Genomic DNA, 23,908 nt, shown 5'->3' on the forward strand with positions numbered 1-23,908 from the left:
CAAAAGTGTTTGGCACTGGGCCCTGTTTCCCTGTCAGGAACCACCGTGCCTTGAACCCTGTGCTCTGCCAGGCTGAACTGCTCACAATATTCCACACCATTGGCTGATGGACCACTAGATTTTTTTCATGTGTTTCTTCTGCCTGGAATGTTCTTCAACCCCTCCACTCTTTCATCTGGAAAATTTCTCGTCCTTCAGGATTCAGCTTCTGCACCACCTCCTCCAGGAAGCCTTCCCTGAATACCTCCCCAAGCAAGATTAGGTGATTTTCCTTTGAGGAAAGTAATGCTCTGTATGATGCTGTGTTTTCTTCCCTAGGCTGTGAGCCTCTCAAGGAAACAGACATGTTGTGTTCTTCTCTGTAGCCCAGTGCCTAGCATATAATGTGTCCTGTAAATACTTGTTCCATTAACAAGTGAATGAGTCGGAGGTGCTACTGCCCTTGCAGGGCCTGGACTAAGAATTACCACTGTCGCTGAGCCTCTATTTTGCTGCCAGTTCCTATAGGCAGAAAGGCCTCTGGTGAACACCGTCCCATCTGAACTTTGAAGTAGAGGTGAGCAACAGAAGATCCCCCTTTTCCACTTATTTTTGAACACACGTCAAAGATTTTATTTAATTCATAATTAATGAGGGAACCAGTAAGATGTTGCAATCTGTTCTAGGGAGAATTCAAAGTACCTTATTCTACTTAAAAAATCCCTTCATCTGTGGATTTATAGTCCTGTATTGCTGATGGCCAACAAACCCCCTGCTTCAGGCATCTGGCCCCCAGTGGGAAGGATTAGGTAGACAGCCTTCTTTTCTTTGTGAAGCTGTTTCATTAATAATGAGGCTTTAAAAACATTCAGGAGAGATGGAAGTGGACCAGGCACTTGATGGGATTATTGGACCTATGAACCAACCTTGAAATCTCTTGCTTCTGGTCTTCCTGTTAAGGTAGATAAATGTCTGTTGGTGGGGGTGGGGAGGCAGTGGTGGGAATACAGCAAACCCAAGGCCCGAGAAGTGAGAGCGGTGGGCTTCATGAGACGCAGTCTAACAACTGTGGAGTGAGACAGCCTGGATCCCAAGCCCAGCCTCCCTGCCTCCCAGCTGCGTGGCCTTCAACGAGTTGCTTTATTTTTCCGAACCGCAGCATCCTCCTCTGTAAATGATGGGTGATAACAGCACCTACCTCAGGACCAAACAAGATAATGTGAAGCACAGCACCCAGCACATTGTTCACATTCGGTAAATGGGAGCTGCTCTTTTGCTGTCCCCCTTACTGCAGGTTCCCCAACCGAGTATCCACCAGCTGAGTTGTTCTCCTGGGTCCGTAGCACCGCATGGTGGGCAGCTCATAATACTGGTTAAGGGTGTGGGCTCTGGAATCACATTGCCCAGGTTTTAGTCTGTATGACCCTAGGTAAGTAACGTAACCACCCTGTGCTGCAGTTTACTCCCCTATAACATGGAACTAGGGATCTACTTCCTAGATCATAGGGAGGATCCCACAAGAAGCTAAATATTTAAAAACCTAGAAAAGAGCGTGGCATGCAGGAGACACTCGGTGCATGTTAGCAGGGTCTTTGAATGCCTAAGGTTTAAGAACATGACAGTCATTGCTTCCTGAAGACATGACTGCAGTCTTGGTTTGGACATAAGTGGCATCCCCAATCAGGATGGAAGATCAAATCCAGTCACCACGAGAAGAGGATGCCTGAAGTTCTGTCTAGAAGGCGGTGAAAAGGAAGTCACTTCATTTGTCATGATTAACCATTTCCACACCCTTCTTTCCCTCCCTCCTTCCCTCCCACCATTTGGAACTCATCCCTGTAGACTGCCGGAACTGAAGAGCTTAACTCCATTTGTGGACTTCATGCTTCCCTAGCCCTCCTCCCTGGTCCTCTTACGAAAGTGCTCACTGGGGCTTGCAGGAGGAGTACGTGGTCCTGAGAATGCAGTTGCACGCCAGGTGTGGCAATGGGCGTCCTGATGGGTCAAAGGGGCCAGTGATCTCCCCTGTTCCTGAGACCGTGCTGAGTATTTCCATAATGCACCTCTAATATCCAAGAGAAGCAAGATTTTTATAGCGAAACTGGACTTCTGTTAAGTAAGCTATTTGGGGACTTACTTAATTTCATTGCCCTTGTGGTATCCAGAAATTGTTGATATTGCCTTACTGGGAGGTAGGTGGTGTTCTGCAGGAGGGCTAGAGGGCAACACTTCAATAAGCAGAGGAAAGGGTTTTTCAGGGCTTTCTAATGCAACAATGACACTGGCTAATACATGTGTATAAGAGGACAGTAAACATGGGTGGCCAGTCAATGGGAGGATCAGTTGAAATGGGGAAATCGGCAGAAACAGAGGGTGGGAGAGGTGGGCTCCGAGATCCAGAAGCAGGGCTCCTTGGGGCCTCCGCTCTTCTGCCTTGACCAAGGCATGGCTCTGCACTGGGCTGACCATGGACAAGTCTGGCTGGGAAGCTTCTGCATTGCCTGGAAGAAGCCAATATGGAAAGTATTGACACCATCCCCTTCCCATCCCACCTCAGCCCCTCCTGGAGTTAAGAACTCATAAAACATAAGAGGGGAAGGAAATGTTTAAACATCTGAGAGCCTGTGGATTTAGGGCATTTGTCCTTGCCTTCTCTTGCTCCTATCTTATTTTGAGACTCTGGAGTTCCTTCTAGGGAGGCATCTTTGGCCCTGGAGAACTCAAAGGGTGGATCCCAGAGGAGAGGAAGCAGCAAGTGTTGGCTTTGGCTTTGCTCAAACAAGACCTTCTTTTTCGATGATCCAATCCAGTTCTCCAGAAAGGATTAGGCAGGCATTCTGGGCAGAAGAACTGCCTCGGAGGGAAGATCGTGCCTTTGGCCAGCGTGTGCTCTATCTCATGAGAACCAGACAGTAGCAGACGAGGCACAGAAGGGCGAAGTCCAACAGAGCCAAGCGTCCCCTTTGGGCCCTGGTTGGCAGGAGTTCTGATTTTTCTCAACTACCCGAAAGATCCTGTTACAAAGAACAAGGTCAGGCCCAAGTGGAGTGTTCTATCATTTTGTTTTTTTTTTAAATTGTTTTACTCCTATGTCCTTTTTTCTTCAGTGGTAAAACAGAACCTGTGTGAAGTCCTCAATGGCACGAGACTAACATCTGTACTGTAAAGGAGGTGAGATATTGCTGAAGCTCTCGTGCCACAGTCAGCTCAGTCGACACTGCTCATTGCCCTAGTCAATTTTACCAATTTTCCTGTCAAAGGGTTCATGCTGTGGGCCTTAGCTTTAGCCTATTGTTGAGAAACCATTTAATTGAAATAAAACGTGTAATTTGCTTTCATGAACATTTTATCATGCCAAAGAAAACAGAGTAGGTAGTGCGCTCTGCTTTAAGCAAACTCAATATATGAATGGATTGACAAATAAAGTAGGGGCAGATTATTAGCAAAAAGGTTCAATATAATTAGTAGCAACAAGCTTTTCTGGTGCATTTTTAAACAACTTAATCAGTTCACACCTGCCTCACTGTCACATACATAAGAGCTTGCTTTCTGAGTGCAGGTCTATTTCCTTGGAAGATCTCCTGGTCAAATGTATTACAACCAATAGGAACAAGAACAAAATACATGTTCTGATCCCTTTCCTTTCTATTCAGCTTCCATCAAAAAGATACTGGGCTTCCCTGGTGGCGCAGTGGTTGAGAGTCTGCCTGCCGATGCAGGGGACACGGGTTCGTGCCCCGGTCTGGGAAGATCCCACATGCCGCGGAGCGGCTGGGCCCGTGAGCCATGGCCGCTGAGCCTGCGCATCCGGAGCCTGTGCTCCGCAACGGGAGAGGCCACAGCAGTGAGAGGCCCACGTAAAAAAAAAAAAAAAAAAAAAACTGAAGTTATTTGGGCAATTCTTGTCCTAAAGTATGGGTAGAGTTGTGTTAGATACAAAGTGAGACAACAGGAAACATTTTTTAATGAACAACAAGCTTTCACAAAGACTGTCTATATCACATTGTTATTACAACATAGATGAGCTGAAACTTCTTTTGTACAGATTTAGAGGAAAGAAGACCCTAAAGAGACATCAAGCATATAGAGGTAGTTGAATAGCAATATGGGAAGAAAAAAAAAGCATTATCTTAATTCCCCTTTCAGCTCATTACAGTGCAAGAGTAAAATGGCTGCTTAACAAACAACTGGAATTACAAACACAAAGACACATTTGCCACTGTTTAAATGGCTTGCTGGATATTTTAATCCTGGCATTACTGAGAACTGCATAAAATGACGGAACTAGTTTATCTAATAAGCTTACGATGCCACATTGAACTATTTGCTCTCCTTTGATTTTGTTGTTGTTTATTATTTTTGCTTTGACTATAGATAAATGTCAAGCAAGTTTTAAAATGATGCATAAGCTACAGTGTTGCTTTGTAAACTTTAAATGGCTACACAGTCACGAAGCAAAAGCTTGAAAATGACACCAGGAACAGAGATTACAGGCACTTCTCTCTCAAGGTTAATTTAGCTCATTTGAAAATACCCATTTGTAAAGGAAAATGTCTTCATTTCACCTCTGGATGTGCATAATCCAGATTATTAAATAGTCGAACAGTGGGAGCTATCATTCTAAGAGGAACCAAACGTGTACATTTTACTTGGCTCCTTTTCCTTCTTTCTGCACTCAGGAAAGGCCACAAATTGCAGCCCATGCAGCTGGCTGCTTCTCAGAACTGTCTTCTATCAAATCAAAACCTCATTCCTCAAGCCCAAGAATGGGCTGAAAATCTGTCCTTTTCCCTTATTTGGGCTGCCTTCTATTTGCATCTCGATTACATATCTCTGCTATGATTCTGCCTTAGGAAACAGAAATGGATGCAAAGTCAACATGTTGGGAACTCAAGGAATGAGTCCCTGAATAAAACTCCCATCTTGGAAATGGAGTTGGTGAGGGGAAACACAGCCCCCAGCGGGTTCCAGTCTATCAACAGTATGTGATCTATTGACAGTAAGAGACTTCTGAGTGCTGTGAACCAGCCTCAGAGCTCCACTGCTCCAACAGCCAGCCACAGGGGACTATCTGAGCCCAGTCCGGCTCCACAGGCAGAACTGGAAGGGCCACATGTGCAGTGATTCCATGATTCCCAGCATGCTGCAGCAGCAAGGGGCTAGAAGCAGTCGGCCTTCAGAAAAGGCAAACTGTTGACACAGTCAGTTCTCTACCCCACTGAGTAAGGAGCAAGCACTCTTTTCTCCAAGTTGTCTACAGAAAATTAGTTTTATCATTTTTCATTTTCTACATTTTGCTGGTTATTAGCTAGCAGCAATAGTACAGTACGAAGCAGAAAGGCATAATGTCTGCTTGGTACCTAATATATATACACACATGTACATATATACACAAACACACTCATATATATATATATATATATACACACACACACACATCTATATACATACACACACACACACACACACACATACACACACACAGAAAATAACCTACTAGGAAAAGACTAGGTAAATCACAATAAACAGGAAAATAAGCTGAATAAATGGCACTAACTACCAAGGGGGAAGTCTTGTCCTTCTGGCCTAGATTTAACTTTATGTTTTTCCTGTATATACTCTTTATTCCCAAGCTTTGCAGCAAAATCAATTTACAAGCAGTGAAATAGTCATGTCCAATTGATTACCCCATTCAAGTACATATCAAAGAAAGCCAAGGCTTAGCCTTGCACTTTGCCTCCCACCACTACTGAAACAAAAGCTTGCTGTAAAACAGTCCAAATGTGTATCCAGGCTACTGAGAGAAAAGTGCAATTCTGCCTAGCCAAGCTACATTTGCTGGAGTTAGGTCCTCTCTTATCAATGTGAAATATTCTATGATGTGGAATTTTATACATTTTGGAGAGCAGGAAGTGATGAGATGGTTATTCTAATGGAGCTAGAACTTAATGCTTTCGTTATATCAGAAATTCTAGACCTCCAAACAACACTAATTTTTAGCCCTCTTGAAAGAGGAAAAATTTGCTGGTATGGGATTCTCCCTTATCTCTGACCCTAATTTGTTTTCCAGTCTTTTCATTTTCCCAAACAGACTTGACTCCCAAAGGCATTACATGTAAATATTTCATCAAGTTATGGTCTGAAAATCAGAGGTGTGGATTCCCCCAACCAAGTTTAAAGGAATTGGAAATGGGTATTGTGTGTAAAGGCAGGGTTTTATGCCAATGTAGTCCCCTGATGATATTCTGTAACTATGAATAATTTAATCGTAGCTACTATTTGTTGAATGACTCCTATGTGCTAGGCACTATGCTAAGTGATGTATATATATTATCTCATGTAATGTTATAAGAACCCTACATGCAGTATTTATCCCCACCACTTGCTAGTTGACAAACTGGTGCTCAGAAAAAGTGAAATCACAAAAGTAACACATCTAGCAATCCAAGACACTTATGACCCTTTTCTTTCTTGCATTTACACTAGACAGTAGGAAATTACTGTCCTAGGACTGTGTTATGACCACATGGTTGGGCACCAGGTGGGAGAGGGAGCCTTTCATTTCCTCCTACCTGAGCCTTGTAGAGTTTGCTTAGGCAGTAACCACGCCTATGCTTCCATTCTTTGCCAGCCCAGCTGGGCTCCAAACATCAAACCTGGTAACATAATGTTCTGACAACACGGTGTTCATTAAGAAAGTGCAGAAAAGGTTATTTGGTTTCTGCTTACATGAATCTCTTTTTTGTTGCCTGGATCATCTCATTCTCCCTTTTCTGTTTCTGGCCACAGGTGGTGATGGAAGAAGCCAGACTGATTACCTGAGGCATTAACCTCTAGCGGGAACAGAGTGGATGGGCTGTGTGGGAGTCTCGCACTGCAGCTGTCCAGAGTCACATGGGGGGAGGATAATTTGCGTGAAGGTAGGAACAACACGATTCACTTCTTCGCTGTCCTAATCTTTTCACTGTGTCATTATAACACTCCTGTTTTCAGGTTGTCCTGGCACTAAAGAAATCAAACGCACTAAGCAAGCTAAACAAGACCTCACTCTTACCCCCTTTACCACTATTCTTCCCCTGTATTGAAATCTTTGGCTCATCTCAGTGAGGAGGAAAGACCGTGTTTAGATAAAATCATGGATTAATTGCTTCCTTTGAAAAGATTTGAAAGCCAAAAAGATAGTTTGAGGGTTTCTTAAAGGGTTCTACCCTCTTTCCTGGCTTCTTTACACTTTTAATAATGAACCGTCCTTCATCATGTGTTTGCACACACGCTAGCCAGGCCCTGATCCTCAGAGCCCTGAGAAGAGGTGAGGTATGGAGGCTAGCTGGGCATGGCTGTGACACGCCAGACTGAAAACCATTACCTCTGAAGGGTTAAATATTATCCTGCCTGAAAGTCCCATTACTAACTGCCCTGGGGAGAAATTAAGATGTAATTAGATTGCTGAAATAAATGCCTATAAGAGATTGTAATAGAAGACACTCCTCTAATTCATCTCTTGATTCCAGGAAAATAATTCCTTCATCCTGGCTCTGTATGACACATAGAAAATGGATTACTTTTATTGTACCCTGGCTTATTCCACAACCTATGCCAAATCCCTTAAGTATTTTATATTGTTGGATTCAAACTGAAAGCAAAATAGAATCTGTAAGGATAGATGATCTTGGCATGATTCTGAACTTCCTTTAAGCATCCAATTGGATAGATACAAAAATGGTTCAAGAACTGGGATCAAATGTAGCAAAAACTGTTAAAGCAAAAATTGCACATTTCTAGTATTGTTACTTCCCCCTAGGTACATGGTAAACCATATCAATAAATAAAGCAGTATTTTTCAGTAATGCACACTTAAATAGTTACAAACATACATGTAGAAAAAAAGGATATGGTAGTGCAGAAAATAAATTATTAATACAGAAGGAAGTATGAACATTATTTTACACAATGCTATATAAAATATGAACCATTTGGAATGACACCTCAAAAGTCAGTGAAATAATGCAGCAACATGATTAGTAACTGGGCATCACATTTCAACCACACAGTCATTCGTCTATGAAAGACAGAAAATTAAAGCAAAATCACTTTAAACTTTGAGAAAATTTTACGTCAAAATCAAAAAAAAATTTTTTTTCTTCTGGGCTCTTAAACAACCTCTGCTGTGCATGTAGTTGTGCAGCATGTCAAGAAGCATCTTAAGAAAGAAAGTTTCAAACAGATCACATTCTTTTGGTCTTTCTACTTAATCTCTTTCTGATCAACAGCACGCTAATGCCTCTGTTTGATGCTTCCTTCTAAGATGTTATTGCAATTAGGTGTATTTACAAGACGACTCCCCCATGGTGGTGAGGGGAGCGTGGGAGCTCCTTTTCAGCAATCCACTCACTAGTTTTGGTTTCGGGATATAAAGGCCAGGACTCGCCGAATACCGTTCAGTCTATCCTTTAGGGACCTCATGGCTAGGAACGGGAGCTGAGCTCGGCTTTCCAATGGAAGAACCGCTAATGTCCACCAGCACCAGGCTGGGCCATTGGGGTTGATCTGCAAGAGAAATGCAATGGGTTCGTCTTATTCCTGTGGAAGCGATCCTAGCCTGTAGGCTTCCAAAGTTGCCAGGAAACATCCCAGGTGGAATTGCTTCCACGTGTGGCAAGGACTGCTAATTACCCCCCATCTCTATTTCCCTTTATCTTAGCTGGGCATACAGCCACCCAGGGGGTGGGGGTGGGAAGGCTACGTTTCTCAGCCTCCCTTGCAGCTAGGTGAGGCCATAAGACAAAGTCCTGGCTAAGGAGATGTAAAAGGCAGTGCTAAGTGTAACTTCTAGGCCATGCTCTGGGAAAGGGGCATGCGCCCTCACTTTCCTCTCTCTCTCCCCTTCCCCTAGCTAGAACACAGACAGGCTGATGATCAGCCTTCTTCCATCGGGAGGATGAGGGCAACACTCAAAGGGCTTTGTCAGGAAGGAGCCTGGGTCTGAATGATCTCACGGAACAGGGATGCCCCAGCCCTCCATCTCTATGACTTACACTCTCTATCTAGTTTAAGCTACAGTTATTTTTGGTAGTGGTTAAAGCAAACACATCAATTTCCTAACAAATACACCATACCTTCTAGCCAGTGTGATTTTACAAGCCGAACTATCTACTACAGTCGGCCCTCCATATCCATGGATTCAACCAACTATGGATCAAAACTGGTTGGTTCAATCTGTAGATGTGAAACCTGTAGATGCAGAGGGCTGACTGTACTCATTGCACTACATAATTTTATAGAAGGGATTTTGGTATCCATGGGGCCTCCTAGAACCAAACCCCCATGGATACTGAGAGACAGCTACTCAGCCTCTTCCACCTCTTAGATTCTGTTTAGGCCCTTTGGCCTGATGCATAGAGCATATGGGTCTTCAGTTCTCATGACCCCTTAGGCTTTGCATGTCTCTTACCTCCATTTCCCTGTTTCTGGCTGAAGGCAACAGAGTCCACATATGCCAGCTCACTAAACGGGGCCACAGCTAGCTTCTCCCCTAAAACCAGAGCCTATGATTCACAGCCCCAAAGCACAGCAATCCCACTTTGCAAAAATTCCAATTGGAAAACACAATCACACAGAAATATATTCCATCCCAGGTTTCCTCTAATAAAGAGCTTTCCTATCCTACAGTGATCCTGCACCAAAATTCTGTTTGTCAGCAGCGTCCCAGGTACACGTTGCAGACATTGGTGACTTAATTTCCTACTAAGCCCCAAATGAGCTTTCTGCCCACACCCTTCAGAAGGTTGGCTTTAGGACCGCAGAGAACCACATTCTACACGCGGGATTGTTTGCTTCCAAACTGGTCACCTGATTCTCCCACAACCTTCACTGCCTCTTTGCTTCTCTGTGCCTCTAGCTCCATTTGGATTCTTTTTGTCCCTCGCTGCAGTCTGTAACGTGTTATCCCTCCTATGATGAGTTCTGAATGTCAGATTGCCATATCCTGAACCGTATTTCCCAGGATCATTAACAAAGATGTTTAAGCTCATGTGAATACATGTGGTGGTTCCTAGGAAACCTCCTGCAGAGGCTTAGAACATTCTTATTAATGGGACCACTGGGGCTACAGCATTGACTCGACCAAACTGGATGGGTTTTATTTTTTCTGCTGCTGCGGCTGCCAAAGCAACAGTCCTAATAAGAAGTGAAATGAAACCCAAGATTTCGGCTTTCTGTGTCACTGAGCCCTTATGAATCACACAGTGGCACCTGTGTTTTGTCTTGTGGAAGATGCTGTTACCATTGCTGGTCGCTATCTTCTGCCTGACTAGGGGAGAATGCTTTCCAGAAGGTGAAGGGGAACATTCAGCTTGACCATGAGGCTTCTCAGAGCTCTGCCGTAGTCCTGAGTCACAGTGGCCCAGAGCCAGGAGCTGGATCATCTGGAAGCAATGGCCTTTCTCCCTCCAACATTCACGATGCCTTTGAATGGGGGCGGGAAAAGGAGCCACCTCTGCGGCCCGGAGAAACCAAGACACTGCAGCGCATTAGGGAACAGACTGGTGTTTTACAGCCTCGGAATGCAAGAGGAAGAAGGGACTTTAGAGACCTCGTTGTCTACCTCCCTCATTTCAGAGATGGGCGAAAAAGTCAGAAAGGGGAAAGGACTTAGCCGAGGTCACACAGCTAGAGAGGTAAGTAGGACCAGTTTTTTGGCATGGAAGTCAGAATATACATATTCTATTTTACTATTGTGATAAAGTCAGGAATGAGTACAGGGAAAGAATCCAGGAAGTTATGGAGGCGATTATGCAGGAACCAGGTCAGAATGTGGAAAGGTGATGGTGGGAAAATATTTGACTAGGATATCTCCAGCCTTGTCCTAGAGAGAGTATTCCCTGACGTACACCAGGCAAACAAAGCTTGGTGAAACTTAACTATCTCCACTTTCCTGGAGAGCTCCAGATCTGCAGCTTGATCTCTCAAATGGACCTGTCCCTCCGGGAAATAGACTGATCCAGTAGAATCTAATGAACTCTTTTCTAGTATAACTCAGCCAAGGGTAAATTTAAGGATTGGGTCAGTTGTCTCAGGAAAACTTGTTCATCCCTGATGAGGACAATGGCAGGGGTCTGGACCTGCAGGGCTAAGCGTGGAGGGACCTGGGGGTGAAAGGTTTCTGTGATCCTGCAGTTGGAAGCCTGTAAGGCGGCTGGCCCTAGCTCCTCACTCCTTGCTCCTGCAGCAATCAGGGAGAGAGTTATGAAGCCTCCAGGAAGTGGCAGCCTTTGGTCTCAGCTCCCTAGGTACCCTTCTCTTAAGCCTGGCCTTTTGTGAATCCTGTCACCCTAACACATCATCATGGTGGGAATCTGGACTCACAATTAAAGGTTCTTCTGTTGATGGTGCCTGTGTTTCCATCCTCTCACTTAACTAATCTCTTAAAACCTATCTTGGATCCAAGTTCCTACTGCTTTAGTTTAGTTCCTCCAGTTCTGATGTGGGGTCCTTTGTTCTTACCCATGATGCCTACCGCCCAGCCGAACAAGACCGATTCGGATGCATCTTCCTCTCTACGCTAAATTTGCTGGGTGGAAACCACACACGCATCTAATCACAAACCCCAGGCTCTCTCATCTGGTGGGGGTGACTGATTACAAAGAGACATTTTTATATACCTGGGGATCAGCATCTTTCTCTGGCATTGGACCAAAATGATTGAGTATCCGATTCTTCAGAGATGATTTGAGTGAATGAAACCATGATGACGCTTGCTCATAGACACAGTTATGTAATCCCATGAGCTCAGCACAATCCTCTCCTTGAACCTGAAAGTATCAAAGTGGAAGTGAAGCATTCTGTACCTTCTCCCTCATGCCTAGAGCCCCTTTCGACACCTGCCTATCTGAGCATCCAGCCTGTCATCCTACGGGAAGACTCACGCTTCTGGCTTTCTCCTGTGTAGCGTGTGAAAGGCTCCTCAGCCAGAGGATGGACTGTGTGTAAGTATTGCTGAGGGTGGAGGACAGAGAAAGGTTCAGCTGGGTAAATGAGCTGAAACAGCCAGACATATAGAAAACCAGTGATGCTAACTGGCCTGAGTGGAGGCGTGCTGTTAAACTAGGTTGTGCTTGTTCACGCCTCTCTCCTTTTCATTGTTTAAACATCTGCTTTCCCACTGCTCCCCGGGAAGAGAGGGAGCAGTGTCTGTGTCTCCGTATGTAACTTTATCTTCCATGTCAAATACATTTATTCGTTGAGCAAATGTTTATTAATCTTGTACTGTGTAGTGAATGTAAATATAAACACTTATGGGATTATTTACCTCTTCTTCTACCCGTTAGTTCAGAAAACCAAGGATTAACTGGACATGTCATCTTTCTGCCTTATGGGATGATGGATTATTGGGAAGGGCTCTTGGCCAGGCTGCACAGTTAAAAATAGACATGTGCATGTGAATCTACAATTACCTCAAAAGAAAAAGGTTTAAGATATAAATAAAGCAAAAAATAAAATACATATGTATAGATCCAGCTCCAGATCTTGGTATCCCTGGCAGAGACCTAACTCCTATGCTGAATGGGCCCCAGGGTTGGCCTGGCTTGGCATCTCTTATGCATGAATATAAATCAGCAACTAAGCAGGGAAAGCCCAGACAAGGGGCGCAATCACTGCCATTCCACAATCGAACAGCAGCCTGGCAGCATTCAGTGCGGCAGCAGCAAATCGGTGAGAAATCCCAAGGCCCCCACCCATGCCCAGAAATCCTTTTGCAATCATCTTGGTCTGCCAAGCTACGGGGCTAGCTTGGCTTCAGGATTCGTGGCACTGACCACCTCACCTTTTGGTCTTCAATGTATTCGATGTCAGCTGTGTTGTAACCATCCCGCTGGCCCTGATGGAGGACCTTGAAGCGTCTCTTGCCTATGCTGTCGACCACTGAGCGGCCGTCAGCAAAGAACTGAACATTTCTGATCTCTAGGATGCAGCCATATTCCGCAAACCTGTTTATGGGGAATGGACTCAAGAAAGTAAATTCTTGATGAGCTGTTTCCCTGGCCTGCGCACCTCCCCCCATTTTTATAACCCCATGTTGGGCCTTGAGGGACTTCTGCCTTCTTGCCTGTCCCAGGGTCTATAGCTGCAATAACACCACAGGCAGTGCCTGTATGAGAAAAAATTTTAATGTGTAACTGCTACCATTTATTGTACTGTGCTCATATGTGCACTATTAACTCACCAATCCTCCCAACAAACCCAACGAGGTAGGCACTATTATTGTACCCACTTTACAGATAAGGAAACTGAGTCACCGAAGGTTCAGTAACTGGCCCGAAGTCAAACTTGCTCCAAGGATGGAGCCAGAATATGAACCCAGGCAGTTTGACTCCAGGGACCACACTCTTATAAAACACGTTTTAGACTATATACCACCTGTTTACCAAAAGGTTGATCCTGGGGTTCCTTTAAACAGGCAGCCTCTCACACGGTAAACTAGGGGCCAGAGGGACCCTGATCCTTACAAATGCTCCTGGGAGGGCCCCAAAGTAAAACAAAAAACCCTTTCCACCCAACCTCCCTTTACTTGCATAGCTCCTCACTTACCTTTTGACAGGATCTCCAAGGCACATGCCAAACTGTCGTGTGCCTGTCTCAATGCATCTACGAATCATCAGACGGTAACAAGGCTCAAAGATGTGCAGGGGACAAGGAACCGTGGGATATGCCATGGTACACACGAAAATAGGCACGTTCTTATTTAAGCTGTCAGGAAGAGCAAAGGACATGCATCTCACAGCGTTGAAGCAGAACACAGAAAGGCTGGTCAAATTTCACCATGTGGTTCCCCCGCAGGAAGGCAAGGAGACATCAGGTTGAGACTGATAAAAAATACTAAGATGCATCTGGCGCTGTGGGCTGAATCCCATTATCCGGTGCACAGGTTAGCCTAAGGGCTACGATTAAAATTGACATTCTACACATTCTAATTTGGGTAATGAAGTTCTCTAGTACCTTAACATTGTCGGTGATAGTTATACCTCATATTATTCTTTCTTTCTTTCATGCTCTCCACTCCAAACAATCTCTCTAGGTGTCTTGCTGGCAGTATGGGGAAGGGTGGTAAAAGTGGACCCAGCTCTCCAGAGGAATGGTGGGAAAATCTCTGCAAGACCCCCATGAACATCTCACATATTTGCAAAGCCCCCAGAGGATCTGCATGGCAGGCCCAGCTGGGAGGAGGAGGGAGCAGTGGAGAGGCAAGAGTAATCTAGCCCAGTGATGTTCAAACACTCCTGTGTGTGCATCAGAATCACCGGAGGCCCTTAAACGCAGACAACAGGCCACTGCACCCCCCCAGAGACACTGGTGCAGTAGCTCTGAAATCGACACCTATGAGTCTGCCTCTCAACATGTGCCCATGAAGACTCAGACACATGGCTTGATGGGGAACCACCAATCGGGCCAGCTCCTCCTGGATCACTGTTATTTTATCCAATACAGGGACATCTGAACATAAACTTACCAATAGATATATAAGATCATTTGCCCAAATCTCAAAAGGATTAAATTTAGGATTCCTTTTAAGAGAAATCCACCTAGTATATTCCAGTGTTTGTCAATCAGACATTAAATGGTATTTGAGAAGAGGGCCCAGAGAGACTCAAGGTGAACTTAAGAATCAGAAATAAAGATAAAGATGCCTTGAGTAGATCTAATATGTTAATGAGCAAAGAACGATTTCATTTCTGGCTCCCCAGCACAGCATGTTATTCAAAGTGAGAGGCACAAACGAACTGGTGGCAGTTTAGAAATGTTCTCTACAGGCTGAGCATAAATCCAGAACAGCTTTTGCCGTCGGGAACTTTGCCCCCAGAATGCTGTGAGAATCCCACCAGGGATGGGGAGATGGGGGGTCAGCAGTATGAGAGACAGAAATCAGTGATTTCCTTCCTGCTTTTTCTGCTAGGTGAGTTGTTCTTCCGGCCAGGCAGAGAGCTTGGAGCCTTACTTCTTTCTCCACCCCTACTCTCTACCTCTCACAATACCTGTGATGGAAGAGGAAGCATAATAACAAGCAGCATTCTTACTATTGCTTTTAGTAAGTGCTTACTATGCACTAGCTCATTTGATCTTCATAACAAGTCCAAGTCTGTTATTATCCCCAAGTTACAGATGAGGAGACTGAGGCCCAGAGACGTTAAGTGACTTGCCTAGGGTCATGAAGTATACTCACTTTGTGGCAAAACTGCATCATAAGCCCAGGTCTGGCTGATATCAAAGTTCTTAACCTCATAGAACCTCCTTATGTACCTGAAAACCGTCTTCTGGATACAGCTGACCCTTGAACAACACGGGGGTTGGGGCGCCAACCCTCTGCCCAGTTGAAAATCAGCATATGACTTAGAGTCGCCCTCAGTATCCGAAGTTCCTCTGTATCCGCGGTTCTGCATTCATGGATTCAACCAACCACGGATCGGATAGTGTAGGACTATAATATTTACTACTGAAAAAGACCCACGTATAAGTGGAACCGCGCAGTTCAAATCCATGTTGTTTAAGGGTCAACTGCACTTCATTAAGCCCCCCTGATTAAACTATTCCAATAATTTGGATACCCAGTTACTAGTGCCAATATGTGACCTGGTCAGTGGTTCGGCTTAGGTTTCTTCAGTGGGTGCTGGTAAATGAACAACTCGCTTTCTGAGGATGGAGCGGGTAAGCCCTTGTTACAGCATTTGCCAATTTCTGTGGTGTTAAATACTCTCACTGTGGCCAATTTCAAGCTACCAACATGGTATCACTAAATGAGGAGTTAGGAGGGAATGTACACTTTCAGTTCTATGACCTGGTATGAGTGAAACTGAAAACAGCAATGTGCATATGCATACTTAGAAAGTTCTTCCATTTCCTCTTCATAAAGCCTTCTTCGTTCCTTGAGTTCTTCTGGAAGGAATTTAGCTATTAGCTCTTCCATTATGACATTTTTACTGTATTTTCTTGATGCCAAGCACTATACGGGGAACAAGGCAATTAGATATTATGCAGTCAACAGAAAAACACAAACCACTTCTGATGTAATCAGTAGAACAGTTAAATGTCCCACATACTGGAGTAATTTAGACCCACACACTGGCAGCTCATACTATCATAATGTATATATTCTCTGGAGGTTAGAGTTTAGCTTAAAAAAAACCCACATGCAATGAATTACTTTTATAATTAGAAAAATTATTTTAAAAAGGGGAAAAGACATGCAATGGAGTTTTAAAAATGTCATAGCTTTCCTACAACACTGAAATTGATTGAGATCATGTTCTTGTCAAAAAAGGGAGAAAATCCTTTCCTTTCCTTTTTCTGATTATTGCGTTTATAAGCTCCCAGAAATGGTCTCCATCTGGGATATGCTGAAAGTCCGTGGTCAAAAGGTTCAGGGAACTAAAAAGCAATTTTCAATTATTGATCCTTTCCTGCTGTGCCCCACTCCCAACCCCACCCCAATGCTTGGGCTTCGGGATATTTCAAGTCTATATATTATACATAGTTTTTTCTCCTCTAATTTTAGTTTTAAAAAGAAAAGCTATACTGGTGATTTCATTTGCCTATTTTTTTTATTATACCGTCTAGGTATCACTGGATTTATGTTATAAACCTTGATTTCATAACCTAACTCGGGCTCAGTTGTCAATTGTCACTATTACTCTCCTCCCAAACCCCCTAGTCCGTGCATATCCAGGGATCTGTAAGGAGTGGGTGTTTGTGTGAACCAGGCAATGGGAACGAAAACATCTGCAGAGAACTGCTGGCTATGGAAACCAGCCACACAGACCCAGCAGGGGGAGCTCCTGAGTACAAAACGGCAGACTTCAGACATTTTTTCCTTTCCCAGTACGGGCTACGTCTGCCTATTCCGCAGTGAACATGATCGGAATAAGATATTTCTCTCTCTGGAAAATGGTGCAAGTGTGACCCTGTGCGAAGACACAGAGATAGATGGGAATATCTTCTAGCCCCTAAGTCCAGGACCTCACAGCCTCTGCCTCCACGATGCCTTCTCAGCCACTGCCATTGCCTGGCTGCAGAAAAACCGGCTGCTTTGACCAGTCCCAGTCTTTGGGGAAAAGCAATGACTCAGGAGGTAGCCTCTCCAAGAGGGAGGTGACTCCTCCGCTGATGCTGAAACAAAAACCCAGTAAAGGTACATACTAAAATTTTAACGGTAGATTTTCCTTCTTTCTGTTAATCTGAATGTTGTAGTGTTGCCACAACACCAATGTATTATTGAAGTATAAGGACCATGGGCTTCTCACCTACAATCAGGACAGCAAATACCACCTCTTCACCTAGGCCAGATATGACACTGACCCTGCCCGGCAGCCCAATACACAGCTTCAGGGCTATCCTGGATGATTATTTCACTCCCTTCCCTTAATTTAAATGTTGGGGTGTTGGGAAAGCTTGACACATGACTCCTCTGGATCTACATTCACCTAGAGGTAGTCTTGCATCATCTCCAACCTCTCCTCAGGGATGACAGGGGTCAAGGAACATTTATACTGATTGTAAAATATGGTACACAAGTCCCTGGGGTGGGGGGACAAGACGGATGCCCACATCTGCTTGTGCTATAGAAAATTACAGCAAGTCCATTTGAAAGACAAAGGTGGCAGTTTGGGTGATTCATTTTAGAGAATCTGGAAGCCCCAGAGATTTTCCAGCAGACAAATGTCTGCTAATAAGTACAGTGGCAGCTGAGGAGTGGGGCAAGGACCACAATGAAGGTCTGTGAGGTTTTCCTGGGGACCTGGGAGTGATCTCTTCAAACCACAGAATAAACATTGATGATAAGGGGACATCGGAGCTCATCTGGTCCAAGCCCAGGGAGGACAAAAGATTCACTCAACATGATAGTGAATCAGGTGCCATGATGGGATTAGAACAAGAATCCATGTTTATCATCATTTTGATACTTTTGTTTCCAACACAAATTAATTTCACTACTGACAGTTCATAAAAAGCTAGATGTTGCCTCATTTCCCTGGAGGACTTTGTGGAGAGGGGAGGGGTGGCTCTAAGACAGGAGAAATAAATGGTCTGAGGGGGTGTTTTCCTCTAGCACAGTGCAGTGGCTTGGGATCCAATAGGATGCTGTCTTCGTACCCAATTCCCAATAAGCTAACCCAATCAAGAAAGAAAGAACGTTTTACCTGTGAAAGACCATCTTTGCACAGTGGGCACTTCGCATTGTGATCTAGGCATCTTTCAAGGCATTTTAAGCAAAAGGTGTGTCCACAAGGTGTTGTGACTGGCTCATAGAATAATCTGAAATTTAGGAATCAGAAGGCAAGAAAACTGCAATCAGACCAAACATGAAAGACAGAGCTATTCAATGTTCAGGTGTTATAGTATTATTTGGGAAATTCTATGTGCGGGGGTGGTTCTTTTTCCTCTTTTTTTTAAAAAAAACCCCTGCTGTTGTTGCAGTTCAGAAAAGCATTTGCTTTTTATTTCTGAGCTGGATTTAAATGCATTAAATTATGCATTTATTAAAATTTAGGACATAGCTAGATCATTTTGTAACATTAGTTCTAGTCAGTCTCTTCCAGGGCATCCACACTTTTTTCCCTGTCAGGTCCTAGAGAGATGAAGATGAATGCCCAGAATGTCTTGAATAGCTTCCATTCTAAAATACTCAGTCAACCTGTTCACCTGAATATATGTAAACACATAGATAAACAAACACACACTCCCATATTTAAGTACTTTATATCATATTACACTGGAAAAAGACTAGGCTTATTTGCTAACCTTGATTCCATTTTTCACCTAAGCAATGTTTACAGCCTGAAGGATCTCAAAATTGCACCTGTAACAAACATAACTGCCTTTTATATGGATGGATCATTTTCCTAGGGACAACAGAGTAATATTATTAATGTGCTTACTGATGGATAGACAGACAGACACATACATATATACATGTGTATGTATACACATACTTTAATTAGATCCTATTTTAATTGTTTTGCAGGAGCTGTCTATTTTTTCAAAGCAATCTGAGGATCTCTTAAAAAGCGGTTCTGTACATTCAGAGATTCATGGATTTATTTTGCTTAAAGAAAGGCTCACCTGCAGCAGGACCACTGGATGGGGGCAGATGAAGATGATGCTTCAGAAGCGGAGCTCGCACTCACCAAGAGGACAGAGAGAAGGGAAAGACGCCTGACTAGCCTATTTTGACCTCACAAGAGTGTTCAGTTGACAGGAAGAGGCTGCAGGCTGCACAGCCCCCTCGTGTGGCCAGGAGGTGCACCAGCAGCCTGGCCCGCACAGCCAGGCTGAACAGAGGAATCAGAGCGTCAGAGCTGAAAAGTACTTGAGGAAAAAAATCGAACCCGCCAATCAGAATGAAACTGAGATCCAGAGGGGATGAAGTGGTTGATCTAAGAGTACACAGCCAACTGTTGGCAGATGACATGGAAAAAGAAAAGGTACACGACTTCCCCTTCCAGTAGTGTGCCTTTTCTGTTAGAACAGTGATTCTCAACCCCTGCTGTGTATGAGAACCACCTGTGTTGCTTTTTCTTTAAATAGCTTTATAGATGTATTATTGACATAGAGGTATAGACTGCACATACTTTAAGCGTACAGCTTGAGAAGTTCTGACACACGTACACACCTACGGGGCCACCTCCACAACCAAGATAATGAACATGCTTGTCACCCCCAAGTGTCTCCTTGTGCCCCTGAGTAAACCCTCCCTCTTGCTCCTCCCCAGACCACCGCCCTCCCACCATCACCTGGGGAACTTTAAAAAACTACAGAGGCCCGGGATCTCACCTACAGAGATGCAGATCAGTTGGTCCAGGGTAAGGGCCAGGCATCAGGATTTGTCGAGCTCCTGGGATGGTTTTAATGTGTAGCCAGGGTTGGGAATCACTGTATTATACAATCCTACTAACCTCTGCGTAGGCGAATCTACTCTATTGGTCTCCAAACCTAATTATCAGAGTCCCAGGTGGAACTTTAAAAACGCAGACGTGGCAAAGTCTCACTGGATAAAGTTTACAATTCAGGAGGTCAAGGGGAGGAGCAGAGATTTGATATTTTTAACAAGCCAATGAAGGTGTGGGCTAGGAGAGAGATTTTTCATATATTTACTGTTTTCTACTTTTTAAATGTTATCAACCTGTTTAAAAAGCAGTTAATTTGTTTAACTGAGTTAATAAATTTTAGTTACTGAATTGGTCAAAAAGTAAAATTAATTTTCAGAAAACCTCTTTGATGAAGGTCCTAACCAGTGTACTGAGGCAAGGAGAAAAAAAGTTTGAGGACTTAAAAGGGGAAAAAGCAAATCTGCTGTTATTCACAAATGGTATGATGATGAACTTAGAAAATCTAGAAGAATCTATAGAATGATTAGAATTAATAAGAATTGATAGAATTAGCAAAGAAGCTAGAGAAATACACACACACACACACACACACACACCATTCAACTGTAGCTCTATATACCAGCAACAAGCATGAGAGAATACATTTTTGAAAAGGTGACATTTACAATTGCTTTTGAAAATTGAGTGCCCGGGAATAAATCTAACAAAAGTTTATGAGACGTCTATTGAAAGAAACTGTAAACATTTCATTGAAAGAAAGTAAAGAAGACCTGAGTCCCAATAAAAACCCCAATGGGTTATTTTACTTGTTTGTTTTTGTGGAACTTGGCAAGTTGATTTCTAAACTTTATAAGGCAAGGCAAAGGGCCAAGAAGAGCTGAGACACTTTTGAATAGCAGCAATGTAGGAGGACACGCTCTACCAGACATCAGAACTTACTATATAGTGATTAAAACAGAGTAAGACTAGCACAAGGACAAATAGATCCGTGGAATAGAAAAGAAAACCCAGAAATAGACCGAGACCCAGATTCTTGATTTATGACAAGTGTGGCGCTTCAAAGCAGAGGGAGGATTTTCAATACATAAATAGCATTCTCAATAACGCTATCTGGGATTGTTGGCTATCCACAGGCGGCAAAGAAGTTGGACTGCCTCTCACACCATACACAAAAAGCAATTCCATGTGGGCTGTAAAAATAAATGTGAAGGGCAAACAGTACAGCTTTTAGAAGACAAGACAGAACATCTTTCTGACCTCGGGGGGGGGGGAAGATTTCTTAAACAGGACACACACACGAGAAAGCTAACTGTAAATGAAAAGAGTGATCATTGTTACTGCATTAAACTTAAGAACTTGTTAGCGCGTCGAAAGGGGCCATTAAGAGAGCAAGAAGGCAAGCCAGAGCGGGAGAAGATATCTGCAGCACACGTGACTAACAAAGGACTTATATGTAGAACATACATAGAGCTCCTACAAGTCAGTAAGAAAAAGAGAGATAACCCAATCAAAACTGGGCAAAGAGTTATATACGCACCAGCAGACATAAAAACTGTTCATAGTAACGCTGTCCATAATAGCCCTAAACTAGAAACAACCCAAATATCCATCCAGAATATAACTGATTTTGGTCGATTCATACAATGGGACACTATACACTAATGAAAATGAACAAACTTCACCTACATGGAATAACATGGATAAATCCTCATCCTGAGGAAAAGAAGCCACAAAAAAAGAATCCATTCTGGATAATTCAACTTATATGAAGTTTTTTTAAAAATAGGAAAAACGAAATTACACAGTTTAGAGATACATACAAAGGTGTCAAGATAGTGGTTTCAGTGTCGGGGGGGGTGTCATGATTTGGAAGGGGCACACGGGCAGCTTCTGGAGTCCTGGCAATGTTTTATTTCTTGGGCTGAGAGGGGTTCCATGAGTATCCTCTTTACAATATTTTGTTAAGAGAATATATTCATATTTTTACATACTTTCCCACTGTGTCTATTTCACAATTTAAAGTGTTTTTCAAAATTGAGATTTGCAGGCTGATTTTGGGAACTACTGCTGTGATCTAACTCCTAGAAGCAGCCAAAGCAGATGATCTCATTTCCTCAGTAATTTGAGACCTATGAATCCGAATGCTTTTTATACATTACTTGACGACGCTAATGATGAAGACTGACTGATGAATCTGTATCTGCAAAACGATTTTTCTTGAGAATTTCAAGCCTTTTGTTCATTGAAGAATGTAATCCACATACAAATAATAATGATATAGCTGGCCAATTAATTGCAACAAATACTGACAATTAATGAGCAGACGAATGAAACAGACACAGAAGGATACAGCAACTCTTAGCAAGAGCTATGATTAAAATGCTCCTGATCTCAGTGGTCACAAACAAGAATGCTGCCACAGATGCTGCATGATTATTGCTTTGAAATAATTCAAGGTTCAGATGCTTAGAATAGATCATCTTTCAATACTCAACCCACTTCTATATTCAGGCTGACTGAGTAAAGTGACTGGGGACAGATGGAATATATTTCTCTCGCTATCCTGGATGTGTACAATACTGTTTTTCATATAAATTAACTTTATACAGTCACAGGCAATAATTGGACTAGCTCCATTTTACTATTGAGGAAATTAGGACTCAGACAAGTTAAAGAACTTGTGCAAGGTCACACAGCTAGCTAATAAGTATCAGGGCTTGGGATTCTAAGTCACATGTGAGTCACAAGCCCATCTTCCTTCTCCACTACATGACACAGCCACGACTGTTGTGTTCATCTATATCTAGAACACACACCATCCGTGTATATGTAGGTGCACACACTCACACACACACCCTTTCCTCTCTCCCTCTGTCTCTCTCCCTTCCTTCTCCCCACTGCCAGAGAGAGAGAAACTCTCTCTATGTAGACAGAGCTAGAAATAGATATATACTCAAATCCCTCTCCCTTTTATTTACCAGTTTAGGTAATGATTTCGGAAAACACTTCAGGGGGGCATTTATAAATCAGAGTAGGGCCAGATTTTCTCACAAGAGAGCATTTTACATTGTCACAGTGATGGAGTAAACAATAGTAATAATAAATGCTTTCAGTTAGATGTCAGCCCGGATAAGATGTTTGGCCTGTCTGGAAATAGCTATCTTTTCCCACCAGTTACATCCTTGTATTGTGCTCTTTTGCTGCTATCAAATGAGAGCAAAGAGGGAATGAGGAGGAGGGAGGGGGCAGGGGGAGAGAGAGAGAGAGAGAACTGAGCAGCTAAAACTAGGTTAAATATAAAGCTTTTCATTTCAATTGACAAAGAGGTCACTGGGCCATTAGGTAACTGGTTCAAATATCAAACATTCTTGCTCCACATCTCAAAATATCCTTGTCACCCCAAAAGTCCTGCTCCACAGCAGCCCCAGAGGTGGCCCCCAGGGCTAGGATATCTGGAGCAGGTAAATCCCAAGGGAGGATCTGCACTCACTGAAGACTGAGGGGCAGAGAGTGACTTCCCTCAGCACAGCTCTCCCCGTCCAGCAAGGGATCCAGCAAGGGAAACTCGGAATGGAGACTGGAAAGTTTCTCATTAGCTCACCCTCCAACTGCTGCTCCATTCACTCTCTCCACCATTCTCCCTGAGGAATTTATAAGCCCCTCGGGACTTTCCCTCTAGAATCAGAACAAATAAATTCACACTCTAACTTGTCTTCTACCAATGCAGCACCACGGCCACTGGATTTCATTCTAGAAACCTGCACAGGAGGTACAAATGTCTATAGTTTCATGACTCGGCAGATTGTTTGAAAATATCTACCCTTAAACCCTCTCCACCAAAGACACATGAGGGTCATAACGGAAGGTAATAATAATCCTAATAACAATTTAAAAAAGAAAAGCACTGAAGAGAGGTAGAAACAGGAGCTTTTCCAAGACTGCAATAATTCCAGCTAAAGCATATATTTGAAATGGCCTCTGTCGATATGTGATTTCTGACTTGGAGACAAGCCCTGTTGGAAGGGGAACTACATGCTTTTGAACTAGTTGTA

At 43.4% G+C, this 23,908-nt stretch overlaps 1 protein-coding gene across 4 annotated transcripts in view; it reads right to left on the reverse strand.

Annotated features, from left to right (window-relative positions):
* Positions 1-604: 604 nt before the first annotated feature.
* Positions 605-23,908, reverse strand: part of LONRF3 (LON peptidase N-terminal domain and ring finger 3) — a 39,517-nt gene continuing 16,213 nt past the window's right edge. The window contains exons 6-12 of one of the 4 annotated variants that reach the window (XM_060137945.1): positions 18,168-18,282; positions 15,852-15,973; positions 13,567-13,725; positions 12,803-12,965; positions 11,640-11,789; positions 8,415-8,526; positions 605-1,367 (exon numbers count right to left, since the gene is read on the reverse strand). In XM_060137945.1, coding sequence (XP_059993928.1) covers positions 1,225-1,367; positions 8,415-8,526; positions 11,640-11,789; positions 12,803-12,965; positions 13,567-13,725; positions 15,852-15,973; positions 18,168-18,282 — 964 coding nt within the window. In that variant the 3' untranslated portion in view covers positions 605-1,224. Of the gene's footprint in view, positions 1,368-2,122; positions 2,481-7,967; positions 8,527-11,639; positions 11,790-12,802; positions 12,984-13,566; positions 13,726-15,851; positions 15,974-18,167; positions 18,283-23,908 lie in introns of those variants that run through there. The other 3 variants (XM_060137946.1, XM_060137947.1, XM_060137948.1) reach the window with 3 other exon arrangements.

The sequence above is a fragment of the Lagenorhynchus albirostris genome, chromosome X (genome assembly GCF_949774975.1).
Source record: "Lagenorhynchus albirostris chromosome X, mLagAlb1.1, whole genome shotgun sequence".
Classification (NCBI taxonomy): Eukaryota; Metazoa; Chordata; class Mammalia; order Artiodactyla; family Delphinidae; genus Lagenorhynchus; species Lagenorhynchus albirostris.